General features: G+C 29.9%; 2 protein-coding genes across 3 annotated transcripts; one reads left to right on the top strand and one right to left on the bottom strand.

Annotated features, from left to right (window-relative positions):
• Window positions 1-1,528: 1,528 nt before the first annotated feature.
• On the bottom strand, window positions 1,529-5,959 carry LOC126845569 (neuroligin-like protein glit-1). The gene is made up of 13 exons (XM_050584279.1): window positions 5,443-5,959; window positions 5,101-5,376; window positions 4,889-5,035; window positions 4,650-4,803; window positions 4,375-4,586; window positions 4,146-4,313; window positions 3,885-4,086; window positions 3,618-3,793; window positions 3,320-3,506; window positions 3,146-3,251; window positions 2,530-2,725; window positions 2,349-2,464; window positions 1,529-2,278 (listed from the first exon to the last, which is right to left on the bottom strand). Exons 1-13 carry the CDS (start codon window positions 5,740-5,742, stop codon window positions 2,029-2,031), a joined length of 2,490 nt encoding a protein of 829 aa, XP_050440236.1. The 5' UTR covers window positions 5,743-5,959; the 3' UTR covers window positions 1,529-2,028.
• Window positions 5,960-6,298: 339 nt separating this feature from the next.
• LOC126845806 (PRL-1 phosphatase) lies at window positions 6,299-18,996 on the top strand. 2 transcript variants are annotated; one of them, XM_050584717.1, is made up of 5 exons: window positions 6,299-6,471; window positions 17,004-17,479; window positions 17,555-17,686; window positions 17,773-17,939; window positions 18,028-18,996. In XM_050584717.1, the coding sequence occupies exons 2-5, from the start codon at window positions 17,354-17,356 to the stop codon at window positions 18,137-18,139; spliced, it is 537 nt and encodes a 178-aa protein (XP_050440674.1). In that variant the 5' UTR covers window positions 6,299-6,471; window positions 17,004-17,353; the 3' UTR covers window positions 18,140-18,996. The 2 variants fall into 2 exon arrangements, with proteins under 2 accessions (XP_050440674.1, XP_050440672.1); XM_050584715.1 differs by lacking the exon at window positions 6,299-6,471 and adding an exon at window positions 14,301-14,453.
• Window positions 18,997-23,151: the final 4,155 nt, after the last annotated feature.

Below are 23,151 nucleotides of genomic sequence, written 5' to 3'. Positions count from 1 at the left end.
TTTCATACAAAATTTAACATTAAATATAAGATATAAAAGTTTAATAATTAATATAGGGAAGTAGAGGTTTTAATAATATATACCATTAAACAATTATTTAATTTTCATTGAAACTAATTGATAATTGTAGAACAATAGTTTATTCAGATCATTAAATTATATACCAACTAAAAAATACTTATAAAAAGTCTATACAAAAATTTAAAACAAGAATTAAAACCTAATTTTATTTTTTATAATTTATATTTAATAGAACAATTTAAAGACATACCGTAAATAAACAATAAAATTTACAGTACGGTAAAAAAGTCTGGGGAAAAAAATATTCGAAGACAAATGCTTTGAAAAAGGTCAGATAATATGGCTGGTTGGCAGGACATCGAAAGCTGGACAAAAGATTCGAATGTAATTTTATCGATCGAAAAAATTGGATAGTTTTTGTATAATATAATATATTATATGCGGACTTAATAATAACGTATACTTTAAATTTATGCCATCTGGACATTTCATAAGGCTTTTTTTTAACTGGAAATTTTGTCCTCAGAATTTTTGTCTGGGATTCAGTTAGCTTATTAAAATTGATAACAGTCAATAAAATCATAGATTAACTCTAATACAGATACAATGGTAGGTAATGTAACAATCTGCAGTTGAATAACTTAGTGTTTTCAATGGAAAAATAGTTTTCTCTTATGAAATCAAACAAAAGAGTTTAAAGTCTAATGTAAAGTGCTAGTTTATACATATATATATATATATATATATATAACACATACATTTACTTATAACAGTTTAAGATACAATGACATTTGTTTTTCTATAAAACTAAAAAGATGCTTATTTATTCCATATGAGATCTTAGCACAGTAAAAATACTCTTAATTAAATCGTTAATATTGTTCTTGATTATTTTAAGAGTTTGGTAACAAAAAAAACAGTGATAGAACTGTAATAATAATATTAATAGAAACTGGAAGATATCAAATGACATAAAAAATAAATATCTTAGATGCAAAAAAGTTTAACTTTGTGTTACTAATGTTTTACTTTTTTTAAATATTGAACTATAATAACTAATAATTTTGAAGATCCTTACTTATAAATGATCTTATTTATAATATAATGATCTTAATTGAATATAAATTCTAATTTCATAATATTTTTAAAAACTGTGTTTTATGTTTTGAAACATACAATTTAATCTATGATACTATTTCTTAAGATAGTGTTTTATTGCTAAAATGTCCAATGAAAAATTCTCATTATTTTAATTATATTTCTTAAAAGTTATTGTAACGCAAAATATTATATAATATAAAATAACAGAACTACAATAATGAAAAGTGCTTAAATGATATTGAAGTATATTTTTTTTATGTTAAGAAAAATTGTTTTGTACTCTACCAATTTCATGAGGTATAATCATTATTATTCAATATACTTTTATACATTAAATTCTACAAAAGTACATTGTCGTAAATTAAAATTACTTGTTAATTTAAAAGAATTATGGAAAAATTCTATTTTGTATAAATAAACCTTTGTGATGTAAATTTCTAAGATTTTTGGTAAGTACTAGTGATGTATTATTTTTAAATTGGTCAAAAAGAAAAAACTTGTAGTTTTACATCGTTTTGCAGAATTTAATTAACAAAATAATAAACTAATAATTATAATTTCATGTTACTTATGTTAAAAATATTAAACATACAGTATAAAGGACAGACATCTTGTTATAATAATTTACATTATTCCTGGACGGATAGTTACTAATAAAAAAAATAAGTTAATAAAATATGAATGGTCATTGTGTATGAGTAACACTGGACGGAACCGTTACATCATATGGAAAACTCTTACACGCTAATCATTGGAATCACATTTTGATTGTGATGAAAACAGTAAATCAAAATATTATTTGCCCATGAACAATTAGGTCACAAACCCAAATTAATACATGTAATTTTGTATACTATTAATGTATCTAAATGACTATACATATTATATCGTACATCAAATTCTAAATCAAACCTGAGTTTGCGGTACCGGTTTTTCACTTATTCCCATTGGATGATCTCTCATTGAAGCGGCGCTATTTGTTCTTAAAGTGCTAGCCGACGCCGTTTTCCTGGGAGAAGCGTTTAGTGTTTTGATAGGTGCATCGTGGTATTCATAAATATTACTGACACTACGATTGTCAATACCTTGTTGACTCATTGCCATGGGTTCTTCTCTTACGACCAATACATCACCGTTAAAATAGTGATCTTTTGTTCTAAACAGATAAATCGAAAATTAGTACGCTTTATAAATAGTTCTCAATTGAACTATTAGTTATGACTCACTTTTTTGCATTACACCATAAAATGCACATAATTGCTGTTAGGGCAATCAATAGCATATTAAGACCGGATAATCCCCAAAATGCTACTTGTATCGGAGTTTTAGGCTCCCACCAATACTATTTTAACAGAAGAAATTAGTTTAAAAAGTTCATTTAGGTGATATAAACAAAAATGTATTTACTTCTGTAGTCGGTGGATAGAATGGAACAAGAATACCGATAACTGTCGGCAAGTACTCTGACCAAAAGGCGGACTCCATTTGTCTATAATTTTGTTTTATAGTTGAATTGAAAGTCGTGTTGATATTTAAGTACTTAAGATCTCCTTTCACAGCCATGTCAAAATGTAAACCCAAAATCTGCGTCTGACTAGGGTTTCTATAAAAATAAAATAAATTAGTATTTAAAGAAAGTAATAACTCAATAAGTATATTTCTACCTTAAGCTAGAAATTTTTAATTCATTAAGTGTACTTCTCAGTTATTAGCATTAATTTAAAAAAATACAGATAAGTAGTGCTCTATATAAAAAGCATGTGACAGATTATGTCTCAGATTATTCCCTCTGGTCAAAGATACCCTGATAATAGTTTTAAGACGAGCAAACTTGAAAATCCTCTCAAGGAACTCCCAAGAGATCGGTCACCGTTTTTGTTCACAATACTGGTTAACTTTATATTTCAAAATCAATGTTTATTATACTACTATACATAATTTTAAGAATTTTTGAAATAATAACTTTCAATGGTCATTAATAAATTAAAAATATTCTAAGAAATTTTATTAGTAAATTGCATACCCGTGAGTTGCAAAATCAGTATAAGCTTTCATAAAAAAATGGCTCATGTTGCGATCATTATCTGTCCATTTTCTTTTATCCACAACAGGTATACGTGGGAAAAAATCTGAACAGTAATTTTACAAATCAAATACAAAGATATAATAATATAAATATATTAAATTGAATTCTCACCACTATCCATAAAAGGTGCTCCAGTTAAAAAGTAATATTCAGTATCATGTGAATATAATCTCCATTCTGGTAAAGGAATACTTGTCACAGTAGTATTTAAAACATATAAATAAACTGGAACACCTTCGTTTACAAGTAATTTAGATATTTGGTCATGTGGAGCAACATACAAAAAATCTGATAACATCTATGTAAACAAAAAAAAAATTATTAGAAATTATTACAATTAAAAGTGATAAAAATCATTTTCAAACCCTATCAGCTGATTGTAATTATTTTGTTTATAATTTTTACTTACGTTTATGTACTGAGTTCGTACTGAATCTGTATTATGGGGATCTGGCCAATATGTATATAAATATTTAATCGCTTGATAGACACCCGTAGGATTTAACGTGTAGTTATACTGAAGAACTAGTTCTTTGACTTTATTTTCAAACAATTCTTCACTTACTGTATAAGTTTTATTGTTAACTAAAAATAAATGAGTCATTATTTTTTTACTAATGTCATCTTAAGTGATAAACATATTTTGATGATTCACTAAACTATAAATAAAACTTACCGAGTATATAAGCTGCTTCTTGAGTGGTGACGCCACTCATGTACCTAAGATCTTTATTGAAGTGGCCATACCGGATAGCGTGTTCCACTGACTCATTGACAAAATGCCAATCTGATTGTTGCCAGCCATCATACCAATTATTTTTGGGTACTAAAAATTCATTGTCAATAACTGGTCCCCAAGCGTTGAAACCAATTTGTGGCTAAAAAAATGAACAGTATACAAGTGATATAAATAATTTAGGTTGTTTTTTCTTCTTACCTTAAAATCAGCACCCAGTTCTAAAAAGCTACGTCCTCTTTTTAAACAGTCTACAATTTTCCAAGTAGAATCGATGCTACAACCAATATGTGATGCGTACACTCTAGTTGTATTCAAAGCTCGCCATCTATCTTTAATGAGTGCCCAATCAGCAAGTGCAGAACCACTCTGTAAAATATATACAAATATAATTTCTGTCTGAGAAGAATTAACTTGTTTTTTTACTTACCTGAGCAATTACTTTAGACACCATGAAACTAGTTCTTGGATTAACCATTAACAATCCCGCAGATGCTGCACCCGCATCAGGACCGAATAATGTAATAGACCTACGATCACCATTGAAAAATTCAATATTATCATAGACCCAACGGAGAGCCATAGCCTGATCCATTAATCCATAATTTCCTGGGGAATTCTCATCACAAGTACTCAAGAACCCTAGTAAATTACATAATTAGTATGAAATATAATTTATTACATTCACGTCCCTAAATAAATTACCAAGAGCTCCTAGGCGATAATTGATAGATACAACTACCACATTATAGAAAGCTGCCATCATGTGTCCATGAAATGAATTTGATGAGCCGTGAATAAAGTCTCCGCCGTGTATGTAAAACATAACTGGATATGGCTTAGCAGGTGCAATTCCGGTCTAAAAAAAAATATAATGCTAAATATATTCTAAAGAACATTATATTAATATATTCTATGTACAGCTAATGTACAAATTCACTTACTGATGGCATGAAAATATTTAAATACAAACAATCTTCGTCGACCTTAGATACACCTTTAGTTAAACCTGTGTACATTGCAGGTTGTGGACAAGCGGGTCCATAGTCAACTGCTTGGTGCAACTGCCAGCCTTTGTGTGGTCGTGGTGGCTAAGTGTAATCATTAAAAATGTATTAATGGATTAATCAAGAAAATAAATAAATAAAATGCATACCCGGAATCTACCGTCATTGATTGGCGGTGATGCATATGGTATGCCTAAAAACACTGCCACTTCAGCTTGTTTTCTTTCGACGGGTGTTTGGAAAGGCCTATAACCACTTTCAGGCAGAGGGTTGTCATAAAGGTGTACCTTAAAACCTTGTATTTGACCGTATTTAGTAGATACAAAAACGTCTCTGTCAAGTTGCTTGGAATCCGGTCTTTCTTTACCCTGTAGATCCGGTCGCCACTTGCCCAAAATTCCTGGTAGCAATAACGTATTGTCTCCCTAAAAATTGATCAGTCAGTTAATGTAATGTTGAACTTAAAATATTTGTTTACGCTATTTACTTACAGGATAGTTAAGACCATTTGGTCGATAAGCAGGTGTTCCGGGCCTGCCGGGGTACGGCAGATTTCCAGGATATTGGTTGTATGGTGGTCGATTCAAATAATTATTTTGCTGGCCATATTGATTGAGCTGTGGATTAAATGGATCATTCGCCGACTGAGGCAAGTTACGGTCATATGCCGTCTGGGATTGTTGTGAATAGCTATTTCGATTATAGGGCTCGTAACTATATTGTTGGCCATTTGTTAATAAAACTTGAGATGTTAAAGCGATGAATAGGGCGTGACACTGAAGAAATAACATAACAGCTTTTCAGAAAAGATCACTAAAAGAAAAAAGTTCATCCGACTATCAGTAAAAGCCTGCACGACAGTGTATAGTTATTTTACGCCCACACATAACGGTCTCGTGTAAAAATTAGTAGTGTTTAATTTGTCTTTATGGTAATGTTCGTGAGAAAATATTAATTGTGAACGTTAAAAAATTAAAATTTCATTGTTTTTGTTTGTACTTTGTATAGTTGGCCCACATTCCAGCAGCTCTTAACATCTACTAGACAAGTGTACCAACACTTGTAATTCGGATAACGGTTAATGCTACACTGTTCTATTTGTGCAAACAAATTTTAAGTACGACTGAAAATTAAACTTTTTTTGAGAGTTTAACGCCACAAGGAATACAATATTATACATATTAATTATTGGCGTTTATACTTTATTAGCACACAGTGTTAAACGTTTAAATAAAAGCAAACTTAATTCTTACATCCCCTCCTCAACTCTTAAAGGTTTCAATGTCTTATCAATTTATTTGATGAACACCCCGCGATAATTCGATTATTATCACTAAATATATTTTAATGCAGTTCATTATTGTATCAAAATGTGGTTTCATCAGAATCGTTTTAAGGGAACACCCTATATAATTTTAGGTTTCTAAATTATTAATCTTTTTGACAGAACTTAATCATTTATGAACGACGATTATCGTCAAGACAACTTCTAATGACTACAATTCTACATGGTTATGACTGTAAGTTTTTTCAACTAAAAATAATTAACTAACTTTAGTATTATACCGCTTAAGAGAATTTTTATATACTTTATATATGTACTTAAATTCCTTGTATTTAGATAAGTCTAATTATTGTAGTGAAAAAGGAAATAAGGGATGAAGTTGTTCATTAATAGAATTTCTTCAACTCGATAATATGTGTAATTGTAATAGATAATCTTTTTATATTTTATAATTAAAAACACAATTTTATTCTAGTATCTATTTTTTAGTAAATATAGTTAGAAGCCATAAAGGTGTTAAACTATTAGGCTTAAGTTGTATATAAGTTGTATTTAGATTGTATATAACTTTGCATGCTAAATTGATCTGTTACAACGCGGCTTCTAGTATTAATACATTACACTCCTTTTGTAGATTTTTTTTCACAATTTCATTTGTAGCAATACTATTATGATACATAATAATCTATTGTTATAATATATTTATTTTAAACTACTAAATAAAATAATTTTAATTATTAAATAAATGCATTATATCTAAAAATCGTAAAGGAAAGATAATATATAGTACTTTTTTTCGACAGACAGAATAGGTATGTTTATATGTGTACGAATTTATTTGATATTGTTCTATAATACTATTTAAGAAACCCTCCGCCTTATAACTGAATTTTTCAGTTTACAAATCAGTAAAACGTGTACATTTTTATAAATTTCAAAAATATTTGTCAAAAAACAGTCTCATAATAGAACTAAAAATAACAATTGTTTTAAATATTTTACAGTAATAATTAGGTGTTTATAATAAATTATAAGATTAGTAGAAACGTAAACCATTTTGAAAGCAATCTCATTATTTCTAATTCCAATTTGTAAATGTATGTGGTTGCTTCTAAGTTACATAACAATATCCAGACGCTTATATAACATTTTTGTCTAACTTCAAATACTATTAGTAAACTCTAAAAAATAAGTATACTTAATGAAATAAAAAGCCTACAGAACAAAAAAAAAATGTTCAACATTGATCTCGAAGTAAATTTTGTATAATATATGGGACCTATATTATGGATGTGTCCTATAATTTTGTAAATAATACAAATCTCCTTATTTGGCAACACTGATACCTCATATAAGCTTTATCCAGCTCAAACATGTTTATTTTGTTTTTTTTTTTTTTTTAATACAAAAATGAAAAAATTACGTTTGTTATTATTGGTCGATTAAAAAAAAAAAAAAAAAAAAGAAATTGGGAAGCTAGGTGCTTTCAAGTTTTATGTTAAATTTTTGTAAATGAATGATAGTCATCAATCGTTACTGTATTTTTCATCAAAATATTATGACACTCATAAGTCATATCTTATCGTGGAGTATAAAACCAATTTTATTATTCTTTTTAATGTATGAAATCGAAACCGATAACATTATTTTTTTATAATAAATAAATTCCGCCGATTGTTGTTACCTACGAATCATTACGTTTGTTTGTGTTGTATTACAATTTACAACAGTTTTTATTACGTACGTACTACAGCTGTAGTGATGTCAATACCTAGCTAGTGTAATAAAAATGACATTCCGGTGTAGTATTGATATGTATGTGTATGGTGTATATAATATACATAATAATTATTGTAATATCATTTATTGTATCCGACATCGCGGTCGTGAGCATATTCGAATACCTACCAAACCATAAACGTAGAACTAATGGGAAAGTCTGTTGTCGAAGTGTCTATACTCGGCGTGTAACGAGATCTTTGCAGGTGACACCTGTTTCCTTTTTCTTTTTTTTTATTATACTCTGTTCGTGTTGTTTTAAATGTATCAGAATGAACCGCTATGACGTGCGCGCGCGACCGTCCCATCTGTAGTTAAATATTTATTTATAAATATACCTGGGTTTTTGAATAGGATTCATCATTGTCCATTAGATATATGTTACACGTATTTTATTGACACGCAGGATGTCCGTCATTTCCTAATTAACGCACGCTGCTGGTGCGACGCTGCCGAGTTAAGCGAGTGGCACTTTATTGTTGCTTAATTACTATTATTACATCTTTTCAAGCAACAACAACAACAACACCGTTTTTAGGATTTTAATCGAGTGGATAGGAGGGTGATCTACATTTTTTCAAGAAGGCCGTATTCAATGATAAACGTGTCTATATTCGTTATGAATCATTTTGTTCCCGGTTTATTTCCAACATATTATATTTCAGTTTAATGTTTACAATATTTATATTGTAAATACCCTCCCCGAAATCGGAGTGATTAAATAAAGCTAGAGAAACCTTAGCACCCTTAACCCTAAATTATTACTAGCCGTTTCTAGCTCCTTTCAAAAACCCGTTAAGGTCATAGTTAGGTAAGTTCGATAAAATAATATACGTGTAGGATATAATATATTGTTAATCGCCTTGGGTTATCCTATTATATATATATTATTATTTCAAATTGTGATAATAATATAATATCTTCAATGACGTCAACTTAATAATTGGTATCATAATTTGTTTTTTACTTTTATGTTCTATTTATGTAATTTCAAATATTTAAAGTTTTTATTATACTGCATATTGGATGAGAGATATTATGTAACTTACCTAAATTCAGAATTTGTATAATTCAAATTTAAGTCAATTTTCGTAATTGTAAATTATTTAAAAACTTAGTATCAACAAATTGTATCTAATATGAGTATATTAACAAGACTTTAAGTGGCTTTTACAAGGGGTTTAGTGAACATTTAAATTTGTTATGTCCCGCCTCTACTAGTTATTATTGACAAGCTTATAATATAGTGTGCAGTTCAATTCAATCCAAACATCAGTCTCTTATGTTTGTTTGATGGCGTTTAAATCTTTGTGACCTTTTAAATTCTTGTTCCTCCTAGACTCCAAAATGACTTTCTGTAATTCTTTATTGGCTCTCAAATGCTTACGTTTGTCAGTTGAACCTACTATGATCATATTTAAAGTAAATTCGCTTTCTAATTTCTTATCGTTAATGCTTGAGTGTATGTGAATTGTCGACAACTGGATCGGTCAAAACAAGACAAGCTACTGCATAAATGATTAGTCATTGTGTAATAATATATTTGTTATGAAAATGTGTCACGTGTTGCGTTGTCTAGCATTTGATAATATTTTATGTACTGTGTAATGATAATGAAAATAAAATAATGTTACATTATTTACATAATTAAGTAGATATATCTCATGAAAAAAGTGTTGTTCCGTATTCAAATAGTATCTATTTAAGTAAAGACCTCATCATGTCATAAAATATTTATAAATGTTAAAATAATGCAATAACGCCAAAACTAATTTTATGATAGCAAAATTGCCATTATCGAGTGATATTTTTCCTTGTACATTTAATGTTATGACTATTTGTTATGCTCTTCACAACGTATAATATTCGGCAATAGTCTGACAAAATTCCATTCTGTATAATTTCATATAGTTCAAACTTGATATTATGTTAGTTGTTATTCGTTAATTTATTGACTGTTCCTTTTATGTATGTTATGTAAATAATATATACCAAAGTAAATAATCAGATTATAATGTAGGCGAGGTACAAATAAATTATATCTTTTAAAACTTTAGAGTTTAGTATTTACCATAATAATTCTATAGTCGTAGTACAATAACAGTACAAAACAGAACTATGATCATATCAAAATCAAATGATAATTATTTATTGATAAGGAAAAAATTATAAAGTTTATTTTTAAATATCAGAATTGTATACTGCGCATAATATTTCATTTATTAATGATAGCATTTGAAGTTCAAGTAAATATAGAAAGTAATCTATAAATTCATATCCGCTTAATTTATGTTGGGTACCATTGATTTTAAAATTTACTGTATTTTATTATTTTTAAAATCAAAAAAATTACTTATTTAATTTTTACAAACTCATCGTCACTAGTTTAAATTAGGTAATTAAAAAATGTTAAGCATATAAGATTGTCATTGCGAACAGAGGGGACTCAGATTAACACTAACACGTTGTTCCACCTACTCTTTAATTGATTATATATTAACCTTTTAACTCACGTTTAATTAATTGTTATTAATTGCACGTGTGCTCGTACTTACATCGGTGACCGACCTCATAAACTTTTCGGTTCTACTATACACAAGCCTATGTGATTACAAACGCTATAAGGTAAGATTACCTAACCGCATACTTCCAAGACTACAATATGCAGTCGTTATAGTGCACTTTAATTGGTTTTGTACTTGTAATTAATTTCCATTGCTACGTAGTATTTCTATAGTTAAACTCAATTATATCCAATTTGTTTTTCTTTATAGTTTCTTCTAACAAACGCGCTGACGATTTGCTTGTTGGTTTTTCATTAATTTTGTATTAATCCTTGTAATGAGTTTGTTGTTTAATATCAAACGCAATATGTAATGGAATTCGTTAATAAATAATAATAGGATTGAACGTGGTGGGCATTAAAGTATCAAATTTAAATATGTACGACTTAACTACATATGTGCACGCGTTATAATATACAATCTGCATTAGGCACGTGGCCAGATATTATCTTTTCGTTATTGTCGGCGGCCAGTAGATGTGCTAATGTTGAGATTTAATAATAATATTATGTTGATTACTGAATAAAAAACACTTAATTTTTTTTTCTACATATAATTCCGTCGCCAGAAGAGAATGCACATGATACAAAAATATTGCCATTAAATTATATGGGTTCATTCTCTACATGAAATTCTTGTTGTAGCATTTTTTACATAAGTGCACATTGGTGGCTTCAAACCAAATTACCAAACAAAAATATGATGATAGTTATTTGAAAAAGTAAATAACTCTTTGTCTGTTATACTTACATAATATATATTTAAGCGTCGTTTTTATACATTGTGAGTAAAAAATTAAAATGCTAAATGACGTGACCTTAATACCCTTCGTTCCAAATTTAGAAAAATCGTTAAATTTTAACTGGGACACGATTTTATACAAATAATTTCGAGCTCATTCGGGCTACTAAGTTATTCTAAATAATGGTTTAAATGTTTCATAAATTAAATGATACAATTTAGCATTGTGTATATAATATAAAAATGGATCAAAAACAAGAAAGATTATCTTATTTTTACCCATAATTATTTCAACTATTTTGATTACTGTAGGGTCGTTTTTTTTCCACTTTTCTATGAAATTTCACCTCTCTTTTTTTGTTTTTACAGAAGAACCTAGTTTGAAATGTACACATTTTATGTAAAATTATATCAACTTTCTGAAGAATATATTAGAAAAATTCTCAAGTTTTGGAGAATACGTAAAAACTAACCTTTTAGATTATAAACTCAATTTTCATGACTTTTTGTTGTTACTCGAAAATAAAATAAATATTTTTTTCAGAAAGCTGAGATTTGACATAAGAATCTGTTTTTTAATCATTTTTTTTATGCCCGAAGATACTATAAAAAATCGGTAAAAAAAGAAAAACTAAAAATACTTTATACGACTTTTTCACCGTAACAGACATACAGGGAGAGTTTGAAAAAGTTCCGCAGGGGCTGCTCCGAATATTCCTTCCTATTTGTCGTTAAGACCCATTTATAAGTTTAAACATCTTATATCCCCGTTGTCAAGTATCAATACGTTGCCGTGCGGTTACAAATATCAATATTTACAATTTTATTAGCTCCGAAGAAGATTGTTGATTTTTAATTTATTATAGTTTATCGTATAAAATGCGTTTAGAAACCGATAAGGTTTAGCACGCTCGCACGGTGAGCTTTCCTATCTTGTTTTAGGTTCAATATACTAAGTAATGACCGTGTCCATTGGCCGTTTTATAGATTAAAAAATGTTGTCCAAAATACTAACTAATTAGTACCTTGGACGATACAATTTGACACTCTTTTTCGCAAATTTAAAAGGGTCTACTGTAGCTGAACCAATTTTACTATTTAGTCACTTCATTATGGTATTTATGCCATGTACTTATGACATTATTTGTTTCAATTTTCTTGAAAAGTGAAACGGTCGAGCATGTATGCGGTAGATGTAGCATGAGGCTTATTCGGCGATCATTGGTGTACGGTACAGCTGTACAAGTTAGTTAGGTTGGTTGATTATTCCATTATCTCATTTTTAGATTTAGATGAAGCTATGGACACTGATGATTGATGAACAAAGATATATTTTCAACTAAACATATCTTTACAATTTTTTTAATTATTTATTAAGCCTATAAATTGCCTATCTAACTATCCTCATAGATAATCGTAAGTTTCACTTCTAACGCGCCTGGGGATCCTTGCCCAATTTTTTAATAATTAAAATAATATTTTTATTTTGTCTAATAAACATAAGTATAAGTATAAGTAAAAACAAATATAAACTAACAAAATAATTCCAGTTCTGAACTTGGAAAATTTAAAATCCACATTATAAACAAAATTCATAAATGGTTTAAGTACATACAACACGTTAAACATAGCATGATTTAATCCTGTTTTCATAATTTAAGAAACATTTAAAAAAATAATAAACTAGACTCGCGGCACAAAACCCGTGGCCATTTGTATTTAGCGAGTTAAATCTTGTTAAGTGAATGTACTCTGGTTCTTGTTCCAAAAAATAATTAAATCCCTTCCTAGTTTCTCATTTAAGGTAAAAGTTCAGTTTATGTTGTAAAGGGTTATAGTTAGATTTTATTAAACACTTTAAAGTTGGGGTCCTGTGAATCCCTATAGACTATTTTGTGATGATGTATATGAATGTACCTAATATGAGTTTACGCCGTGATTTATTTCGTCTACTCTCGACTCATATTATAACGGTACTTTTTAAATTTTTTATTGTGAACTCGTTTGGATTTATCAGGTAAAAAAACAGTTTTAATTGTAAACGTTTCCAGTTTCGTTTGCCATTTAAATATCTTGTGATTATGTCCTCGTACATAATATTTTACGTGCAACGTAACTTAGGTTTAATATTTAGTTTTAAAGTTCAATCTTTTATGACCTAATCCCTGTTGTATGTTGTTGAGGATAATTTATTTTTCACTAGTGTTTTCATCGATCATTTTCCGGTGACCTCGAGTCCTGCAGAAAACGCTACGTATGCCACCCCCGGGGCGACGACTACCCCCGGAAAGTTAAAAATAAATCGTAAAAAAAAAACAATAGTAATGACTAAGGCAATGACCCACACGCAAAATTTCCCCGTCAAGAACTCAACGCCGGCGGCTTGACCTTAATACCAAAAACGCTTTTTGTTCGAGTACCGTGACTGTGCAGGACACAAAAACAGTAGTAGTTGGTTGCACTGCCACTGTAAAAAATTGTATGATACAAAATAATGTATGGTACATAATTATGGTTACTGACAAATACGTTTCTAAATTCGCGTTATTATTATTATTATTATCACTGGAATATGGTGTACGGGTTTAATTACTATAATAATTATAAATGTAAAAAATATGCATTATGTAATTAGTCGATATGCATTGAAACAATTAAAACATTTTTTTTTTTTAAATTACTGGCGTCAATATTGAATTGTGGAATGTTTGCAATATTACTGTTTTACCTAATCGACCAAAATGATTGGAAACAAAAAAAAAACCATTCGATATTATAATATTTTGTGTGCACGGTAATTATCGTACGACGGCGGTGATGCGTGTAGTGACTATAGTGACGTCATCCGGACACGGTATTCCGTAGTGGAGCGCGGCGACGGCGGCCGCGTTGACCGTAAAATCATTAGTGGTGGGGGGGCGCGCGCTATGCTGCTCTTTCCCCCCTCCTCCCTTGCTGGCGCGCCTGGTTCGGACACTCGCGCAACACTCGCTCGATGGTTGAGAGGCAGTGATGTTATTTAAAACCCGGGGCTGGTAACGGGAAATTCAGCCGTACTGTTATGTGTACAGATTTTGGCAATTTTTCCGTTGATTTAACTCCTACTTCCATGGTCATTCATCGAGCACTGCAGGTAAACACCACGAACCCGAGTTTTACTATTGTTATTTAAGTAGTGGTAGTTGTATGGGACTTTTTGGCGATACGCGAATTTGGTGGTTGGTTTTTATTTTTTTTTTTTTTATGTCTAAGCAAACCGCAGGGATCGCCCAATCGCCGTGGCTATACGATATTGTTCTAGTATTAGAATTGTTGTGAACATTTTTATTTACATTTTGTTTTGTTCATTGTCGGTCGCGCGCGTCGCCCTCAACCGAATTTCGTGCTTACCCAATTTATTCGTTTTAATATGTCGAAACGTACATTCTGTTGAATGGCGCGCGCGTGTGTGTAAATAGTAGTGACGTTTGGCCTTAAATAGGAACGGCTCCGAAACAACTCGAGGGTAGCCCCTTTAATTGACATCCGCTGTCAATTCGTGTGTGGCCAGCAGAAAAGCTTTCCATTTCGTTCATCGCTATAGCCGAGTCGATTTTTGATTTATGCTGAATTTTTACCGGCAAGTATATTTTGACCAATCCCTCTTGCCACTCGACCATAACTTTGTCGTTTCCCAAATTCCTTTTTGTGCATGCCTTGTTACCTAATTGTTAAAAGTGGAATTATACGGCTACAATGAAATATATGGCAACCCTTTTTGTGTGTTTCTCATACTCAACCATGGACGGGTATCACAGCCAGGGTAGAAAATTAAAAAATAATTTCATAAAACTGTTCACTTGTTATGCAAGCAAAAATGGTTTTATATTACCAAAAATCTGTTAGTAGTATAAATATCATACCTATTATAATTAAAGCTATGAAATTGTCTTGAAAGACGTCATAAGTCTGTCTATTGTTGGTGAATATTTGCAGCAAACTGTGTAAACAGTATTATTCATTATTCGCTATTTGTTCAGCTGCCGTCAAACAAAACCTTATCAAAGTTAATACAATATTTATCTGCTGTGATACGGTTACTATGATCGTTTGGTTAGTTAAAAAAATTAATGTTTTAAGCAATTTTCCTTTTTAGAAATTGTACTTGTTACCCCAAAAGCTTAATCGAGGGAAAGTGAAATTTATTTTATGAAAAGAGTGTGATGTGTGTCTTGTTAATCATAGTAAAAGTAGGTTGTAGACCCTACAATTAGTCTAGAATCAAAGTTTCTTCTTTTAACTTTTATACCTTTTCTGATCTGATTGTCTTGTTAATTTTATAGAATACCCTCATTAAAATAATAATTCCTAAAGAGCTGTCAAAAGTTGATTTCTTATTATTTTTTTTTATATTCAATAGCTCTAATATTATGTGTATCCAAAACCAAATTATTAAAAAAAAAACTTTTTAAAAATGATATTAATAAAATATGTGTTGTACAATTCTAATTAATATTTACTGTCGTTTTTCTTTTAAAGTTTCATTTAACAAAGGTAAATTGATAATACAACTCATGTATTATATAAAGGTACTGTTGACATGCGTAGGTAAAAATTAAATAAAGTTTAGTCAAGGTTAACCTAGAGTTGGCATTGGGTTATACCAACTATTCATTTTTTTTTTTTCAATTGTTTCATATTACTCCACTACAAATCAAAATCATCTTTATTTAATAACATAATATGATTGGCATTTAACATGAACCTTGCATTAATTATTGTTCTTTGCCAGTATCCAATATTCATTAAATTAATTAGTAATCACAATTGAATCAATTATATGTTTGTAACATTTATAAATTATTTGGCATTGTACATGAATAATAGTGTTATTTTTAAACGCAGATATATAAAATGAAAGAGCTCCTTACATAATGATATTGTTTACACCCGACCTCAGAAGCCTTAGAATGTTTAATATTGTGACATGTTTCACAAGCATTATGAACACAACAATTTGACACAAAAAAAATATAATTTATAGTAGTTTTTAATATATATTTAATTTTATAATGTATTATTAACAATTTGGCTAGAAAAAAGTTTAGTTTCATACTTGCATCTAATTTGTAGCTATAATGCAGTAAACATGTATATTGAATCATCATTAAGTAGTACCTAATTTCATTTGTTTTCTCGGTTCTGTTGGTAAATAAATATTAATATTAATTTCACATTTAATAAATCAAATCGTAAATTAATAATATGCCAAGTAACAACTACACTGTTGTTGTATAGTGTTTATCATGAGATATAAAATTTAAAAAAATATTTACTTTTAAAACAAGATAAGGTTATTGTTATTGTGTAAAGTTAGTTTTTAGTTATTTATGTAACCACTTATTGTTTTTTTTTTTTTTTTTACACAGTCTTAATTAGATAGTAATATATAGAAAACTATTCGAGGGGATAAACGCCATTACATTCATTTTGAATAGCTACAATCCTTTAAATGAAACGTCCACAGTAGAGACGTTTCTAAAGTCATTGCTAGTGAAGTTTAGTATCTTAGTGATGTAAACATATATTTATAAATTATTATGAAAATTATATCAACAATTGTTTAAGATAAGCTCTCCGTTTATTTACCAAACTTATTTTTTTCTTTTTTATCAAGCTTATCTAGTAAATGTTATGTTTGCAGGTTGTTAAATCTGTAGCAGCCTTTGATTTCATGGATTTGTCATTGGACAGCAGTGAATATTGTCAAGCACAACACAACGCATTGAATGCATATTAAATAATTTCAATTTGAATGTTATGCTTGTTTACTGAACACGCATTGATCCCAATCCATTGTTATTGTTGAATCATATTCGTTTACTCGAAAATTTAGCATAACTTGTTGGTTATAAGAACACAACAATCCATTTTCATCCATTAATGGACTAACAGACTATTCTGTACAACGCCTTCAATTTAGGAAAGGCTTTTGTTGGGCGTTAAATAATATTTACCATTTTTTTTCTCTGGTAACTATTACAAGTCAGCCTAATGACAAACGAAGCCATTATGCGTCAAAAAGACATCAGACCGCCACCGTGCGAAATCGACTACAAAGGCATGAGATTTTTGATCACAGACAGACCTAACGATCAGACTGTTCATAACTATTTAGCTGTAAGTATCAAAAAGTCTTATATTCTTGTCTATATTAATAAACTATTTTGTTGTTATACTATTATATTTTTTTAGGAATTAAAGAGACACAATGTTAAACATGTAGTACGTGTTTGTGAACCAACATATAAAGTAGATGAATTAAAAGCAGAAGGTATTATGGTCACCGACTTGGCTTACGATGATGGTACATCTCCAGCTAATGAGGTAAATGCAGTCCGAAACACATGAAGTTTTTGGGTGTATTGTTTCTTTATTGAGGTTTCTAAGTATGAAATTTATATTCTTATTAGTTAATTGAAGAATGGTTTGAACTATTGCGCAACCAGTTTCGTGCCGATGAAGAATCTTGTGTTGCGGTACATTGTGTCGCTGGTTTGGGTCGTGCTCCAGTACTTGTGGCGTTGGCACTCATTGAACTTGGATTAAAGTACGAAGATGCAGTCCAATTGATTAGAGAGTAAGTATATAATTGTTTTGGTATCGCAATTATGAAAAATTGTGTAGCTCTTGTATATTAATTTTATATTTTTGCGATTGTTTCAAAGGAAAAGAAGAGGCGCTATTAACGCAAAACAACTAGCTTTTCTAGAAAAATACCGTCCAAAATCTAGACTGAAGATAAAAAATGGACACAAGACCGTCTGTTGTATTCAATAAAAACTTCCTACACGCGCTCTGTTTTACCAAACGTAAACTAATAACCATTTTAAGTATAGCACCAACATAATTAATCCAAATTGAAAAACAAAAATTTCACTTCTAGAAATTCATAAACACTAACTAACAATAAATGTACGCTATTTACGATAAAAGATCTGATAACTTCTTTTTATTTAGTATAGTACAAAACCATAAGTGTGTTATAAATAAAAAACTTAATCCAAATGTTAAGCAAAATACGTATGTACAATATCGGTATTGCTTATTTTTTTCTCAATGAAATCTGCTTTATTTCAATTTTTAATCTAAGAGGTATAAAATAATACACTTGACAAATAATATATAATACTTATCATAGAGCATTTCTCGTACGAAAAAAAAAAAGTTCTATGATAATGTTTTCATACAATTGTATCATGTTGATTGATAAGACCGAACTAATTTTCTACTTTGATAATAATTAATTTTTATTCTATTTTATCTCGTACAAAATAATTGTTAAAGCTTTGCTTTTAATCGCAGTATAGTAACAACAGTGATGATCCCGTATTTGAGCGTTTTAAAAATAAAGTAGATCTTATTTAATCGATAGTATTCAATTTTGTTCATTAACTGATCAATCTATATGATATTGTAATGTGATAGTTATAATAATAATTATATTCTCATAACTCATACAACATTAAAACATTTTTATTATAATAAATATTGATGCAGATTACAACCATTATTTTACTCTTATCGGATACTTATTGTGAGTTTATTTTTGTTTTTATATGTAGGTAGTTTTGCGACCTTGTAGTTGTTTATTTGTAATCAAATAAACAAATCAAAATATAATGTAGATATTTAAATTGGTGTGTCTAATGGATATTATTATGTTCCTCTCCTTGACACGTTGCGAGGGCGTGATACCCCTTATTTATTAGGGGTAAGGTATATAGGCAACTTTTTTCCAAAATATTAATTTAAAGCTTAAACTATAAACTGTAATTAAAAAATTATTAGTTTAGTGATTAGGACTCCGCAAGGGTGGCAATGTTTTTAAATATTTTTTTCATTTAACACACTATGCAGAATGCGTTTTACTAGGTTCATGGTTGTTTTAAAGCGAAAACATCTATTATGAAATCGAAAGATAACATTTTGGAGACAATGTCATTGTATTGAAAATAACAATGTGAAAAAAAGTTGTAGCTATTTTAAATAATAAATATTAGGTTTATCAAAAAAAGGATATGACATTGTCTCCAAAATATTGTCATCTTTCGTTTTCATTATCGATGTTTTTGCTCTAAAGTCATCACGGAGCGAGTTTTTTTTATTATTATTAAAGTATTCCTGACTTAAGATCATCTTGAATTGGTGCTAAATTACATTTTTTTGCTATTTTAAACAAGGTAACAAGATAAATTATATTTTACAGTTCGTTAGGATAACAAACGTAGCGAGTAAAACACATTCTGCACAGGTAACGTCCTCTTCACCGGGTTTTGTTCAACAAAATCCCTAACGTTTAACCTTTTGATTTGAATAGTATTCTTACACACAATTAATGAAATGGCCGGTCTCCCACAGCACCGAAATGGTCTAGAATTAAGTATAACTTATTGCGTGTATGTGTTCATTAAATGACTTACAGAATGTTGTAAGCGCGAATTGCGCACTTGGAACCATAATAATTGTTTTTGGCGTATTTGAACTCTCGTGACCCCGTCATACTACAAAGACATGATGTTGACTATAATGGGTGTATTATGGGGCTTTTCCGCTTTTGTTAAGTTTGTTTCAAGCCATCTCAAAGTTACAAAAACCTGTTATGATCATCTTGTCGATTGTTCTTGATTCGAATAAAGTATGACTTTATTATAGAAGTTAGAGAGAAATAATATTAACGACTTGGGTGTCTGTGTTGCTTTTGGCAAATGGACGAATGCATAACGTATAAAAATAGTGACCAACCACAAACTGGCGGTCAACGTCGTTCCCAATCTAAATCTGCAGTTGGCTTTTTTCAAAATTGTATTTGATTAAAAACCAAAACTCATCCCTAACTTGTTCGAAAACTTGATGCCTTTACGTCAAACCAGAAAATCGCCATTTGTCGTCAAAATTTCCAATTAGTATTTATTTAAAATCTATTTTTTTCGTGTTGTATCTTCAAGGAATACCTATATTTCGTCACGTCGAGTATCTGTCACACATTTGGGGCGATGTTCGTCCACCGGTTATCGCATGGGGACGAGACCAAAACAATTATATAATATCTTAAATGCGTTATATATTGCACAGACTCTTGATATTGATTTTTAACGAGGTTTCACTGAGAGGTGAGTACAAAATCCATGCAATTATATATAATATTAGTCATCTCGGTAGGACTAGTCTATCAGAAGAATGATCATCGATCAGTTGAAATGTTAAGACGGTAAGTTCTTCGGTATCAAAAAAAAAAAAAAACGACTCCCAAACATTTTTTTTCTCAATTTATTTACCAACAATCAACACTGGACTTTAAGTTGGCTTCACTATTAATGATAGTTTATCGTTATTCGTTACCATTTATCAATGATCATGTCTTGTTTCGTTCTCTATTACAAAATTACATTAATGTTATGCTAAATGCTAAACGGCAACGCTGACAGACATCAAATGTAAATCATAACTTGCGTCTTATTTCATAATATGTTGACGCAAAAAGTCACTCCCGAGCACGTGACACTGATACAATGGTTCACAAACTAGTCTAGGCCTAATTAAAAATGTCAACCGTTCGATAATATCTCGATCCCTTTAATTAGCTAAAAGAAAGAAACCTCGATTAAATTCTAGAAATTAGAACGGCCTATTGAAGAAAAACTCAAAATTGATTTATCTTCAATCAAACGCTACATCCCATTAAATGTAGGCTTAAAAGATTTTACTACTATTTTAGAACTAACTACTAAAGCTGCCCAACTACCCACCTCCCACACACATACATGTTACCATATCAATTCTCAATGATTATTCTTCCTGGATTTTTGGAAGGGCTAAGTGCGTCACAGATTGTTAAGTACGGAATAAAGGTTGAAACACAAACATTTAATTAAAATTATTATTTGTATCATACGATACAATTTTTGAAAACTTAAATAAAATAACATAGACTATGAGCAATAATTATTATATAGGACCTTGTATTCCATTCTCTAATTTCTCTATATTATCCTCTAATTCTATTCTCTTTAATATTGCCATATTTCATTTTAAATATAATATGTCAGCTTATAGAAAAGTTGAATTTCAATTTCAACTGTTGAATGTCTATGAAATATGTGTATTTAAAAGGATTACTTGTTATAGGTACCTACTTAAGATTTCACCAACTGCCAAGCAGTTGGCACAGTTCCATTAGTAGGCGGACAACGGGTATTAACCGTTATTGTTGGTACTCTTTTTTTAAAATTATTTATACATGCACGGTCATCCATGTGTGTGTATTTCAAATTTCCTATACGCGGGCATATTAATAGGTGTGGAATAAATTAAGACATCAATCATCATCCTCAAAAAATAATTTTTACACATATTATCCGGTGTAAGATTCATAAAAGCCACTCTATGTTGAATCTTTATTTTAAATTACGAAAATCGTAACAACCTTTAAAATCGGTACTCTCGATTAACACATTAACTGAATGTGATTTTAATTAATCTTTACCTGCTTCAATTAAAAAAATATTTTGATTAAAAACCACCACCACTGGTTTATTCTTAATTACAATACAATCAAATATATATTGCTAGTTTACGTGTTTGAAGTTCATATTTGTCTGCCGACTGCCAACAATTAAAAATTTGAGTTAGTGTGTACAAGACAACAATGTGATGAATGATTAAGAATGATGTTTCCTTATACATAGTCTATTTGTTTTACTCTTAATTGACTAAGTTAATAACTTACAGATGTCACGAGTAGGTACTCTAATATTCGTTTCAATAAGTAGACCACAGAATGAAACATGACCTTTCTGAATGAGGCATAAAACAGACTTAGCCGCAATGAAGATACCACTACTTTGATTGACTGACTTTTTCGGGAGGGAATCTGAACCTCTTTTCTTTTCTTCTGAGTTATCTCCTTCCTATCACCCAATGACCCAAGTAATTCCTAAGTGAGTACATACAGGAACTGGCCAAGTGTTAAGCAATACAAATAAAAGAGCAGTGTTGCTCGTGAAAGGTAGGAGTGAAATGAGGTTATGAACTAAAGAAATAGCAGACTTGGCCCAATGTAGATATCACTACTTTGGTAGGCTGACTTTTTTAGGAGGGGTCTAGAACTTAGCCCTTTTTCACTGTTAGGTTTTTGTTGGAGGTATCATTCCTTTTTGCTGGCTTCAACGTCGTGGGCGTCGCACACAGGGGCACAAGGCCTCCAAAACTGGCAAAAAATAAATTTGAATTTAAACTACGAAAAATTTAGCAGTATGTAACATTACCTTATTATATTATTTTTGTTTGTACGATAACACCGTCAAATATAGCATATTATAGTATATAACTTTGATGGTGAGTAAACGAGTGAGTCAGTAACAAAAATGAAAACTTTGAAATTCTCCCCTTTTGAAAACGCTTACTATTAAGGGCTCGAATTTTTACAGTATCCTAAGCTACTCGAGCTTAATCTATGTTTCAAATTTCAAAAGCTTATCTTAACTCTTAAGGGGCCATTTACTATTTAGGTTCCAAGCTATTATACATCAGCAGCGGTTTTTCTTAAAAAAAAAAAAAAAAAATAGTTTGTTTTTTATTTACGTTAACTACGCCGTGAAACTTAACCTGTTAGAATTACAATATTTACGAGTACACTAACTTAACATTTGAAATTAATAATCATTTAATAATATTAATTAGGTATTATTTTAATATTAAAAATAATCTTGTTCATTATACACGCGTTTATTAATTTTTCACTATGTTTTCACATTAAATTGCTTGTGTATAATTTATTATTTTAGGCACTA

Source organism: Adelges cooleyi, unplaced genomic scaffold, assembly GCF_023614345.1.
Source record: "Adelges cooleyi isolate 19-005CV unplaced genomic scaffold, UGA_ACOO_1.1 ACOO_flye_CR_arks_rails_tigmint_CR_PRNA_8, whole genome shotgun sequence".
In the NCBI taxonomy this organism is placed as follows: Eukaryota; Metazoa; Arthropoda; class Insecta; order Hemiptera; family Adelgidae; genus Adelges; species Adelges cooleyi.
Note: the sequence above shows the minus strand (reverse complement) of the source record. Positions and strands in the feature narration are given on the sequence as shown.

Coding starts and splice junctions, on each gene's coding strand:
- LOC126845569 (XM_050584279.1), bottom strand. CDS start 5,742: ATGTTATTTCTTCAGTGTCACGCCCTATTCATCGCTTTAACATCTCAA. Junction 5,377..5,442: donor CAAATGGTCTTAACTATCCT/GTAAGTAAATAG, acceptor ATCAATTTTTAG/GGAGACAATACGTTATTGCT. Junction 2,465..2,529: donor TCTATCCACCGACTACAGAA/GTAAATACATTT, acceptor CTGTTAAAATAG/TATTGGTGGGAGCCTAAAAC.
- LOC126845806 (XM_050584717.1), top strand. CDS start 17,354: ATGACAAACGAAGCCATTATGCGTCAAAAAGACATCAGACCGCCACCG. Junction 17,480..17,554: donor CTGTTCATAACTATTTAGCT/GTAAGTATCAAA, acceptor ATATTTTTTTAG/GAATTAAAGAGACACAATGT. Junction 17,940..18,027: donor GCAGTCCAATTGATTAGAGA/GTAAGTATATAA, acceptor ATTGTTTCAAAG/GAAAAGAAGAGGCGCTATTA.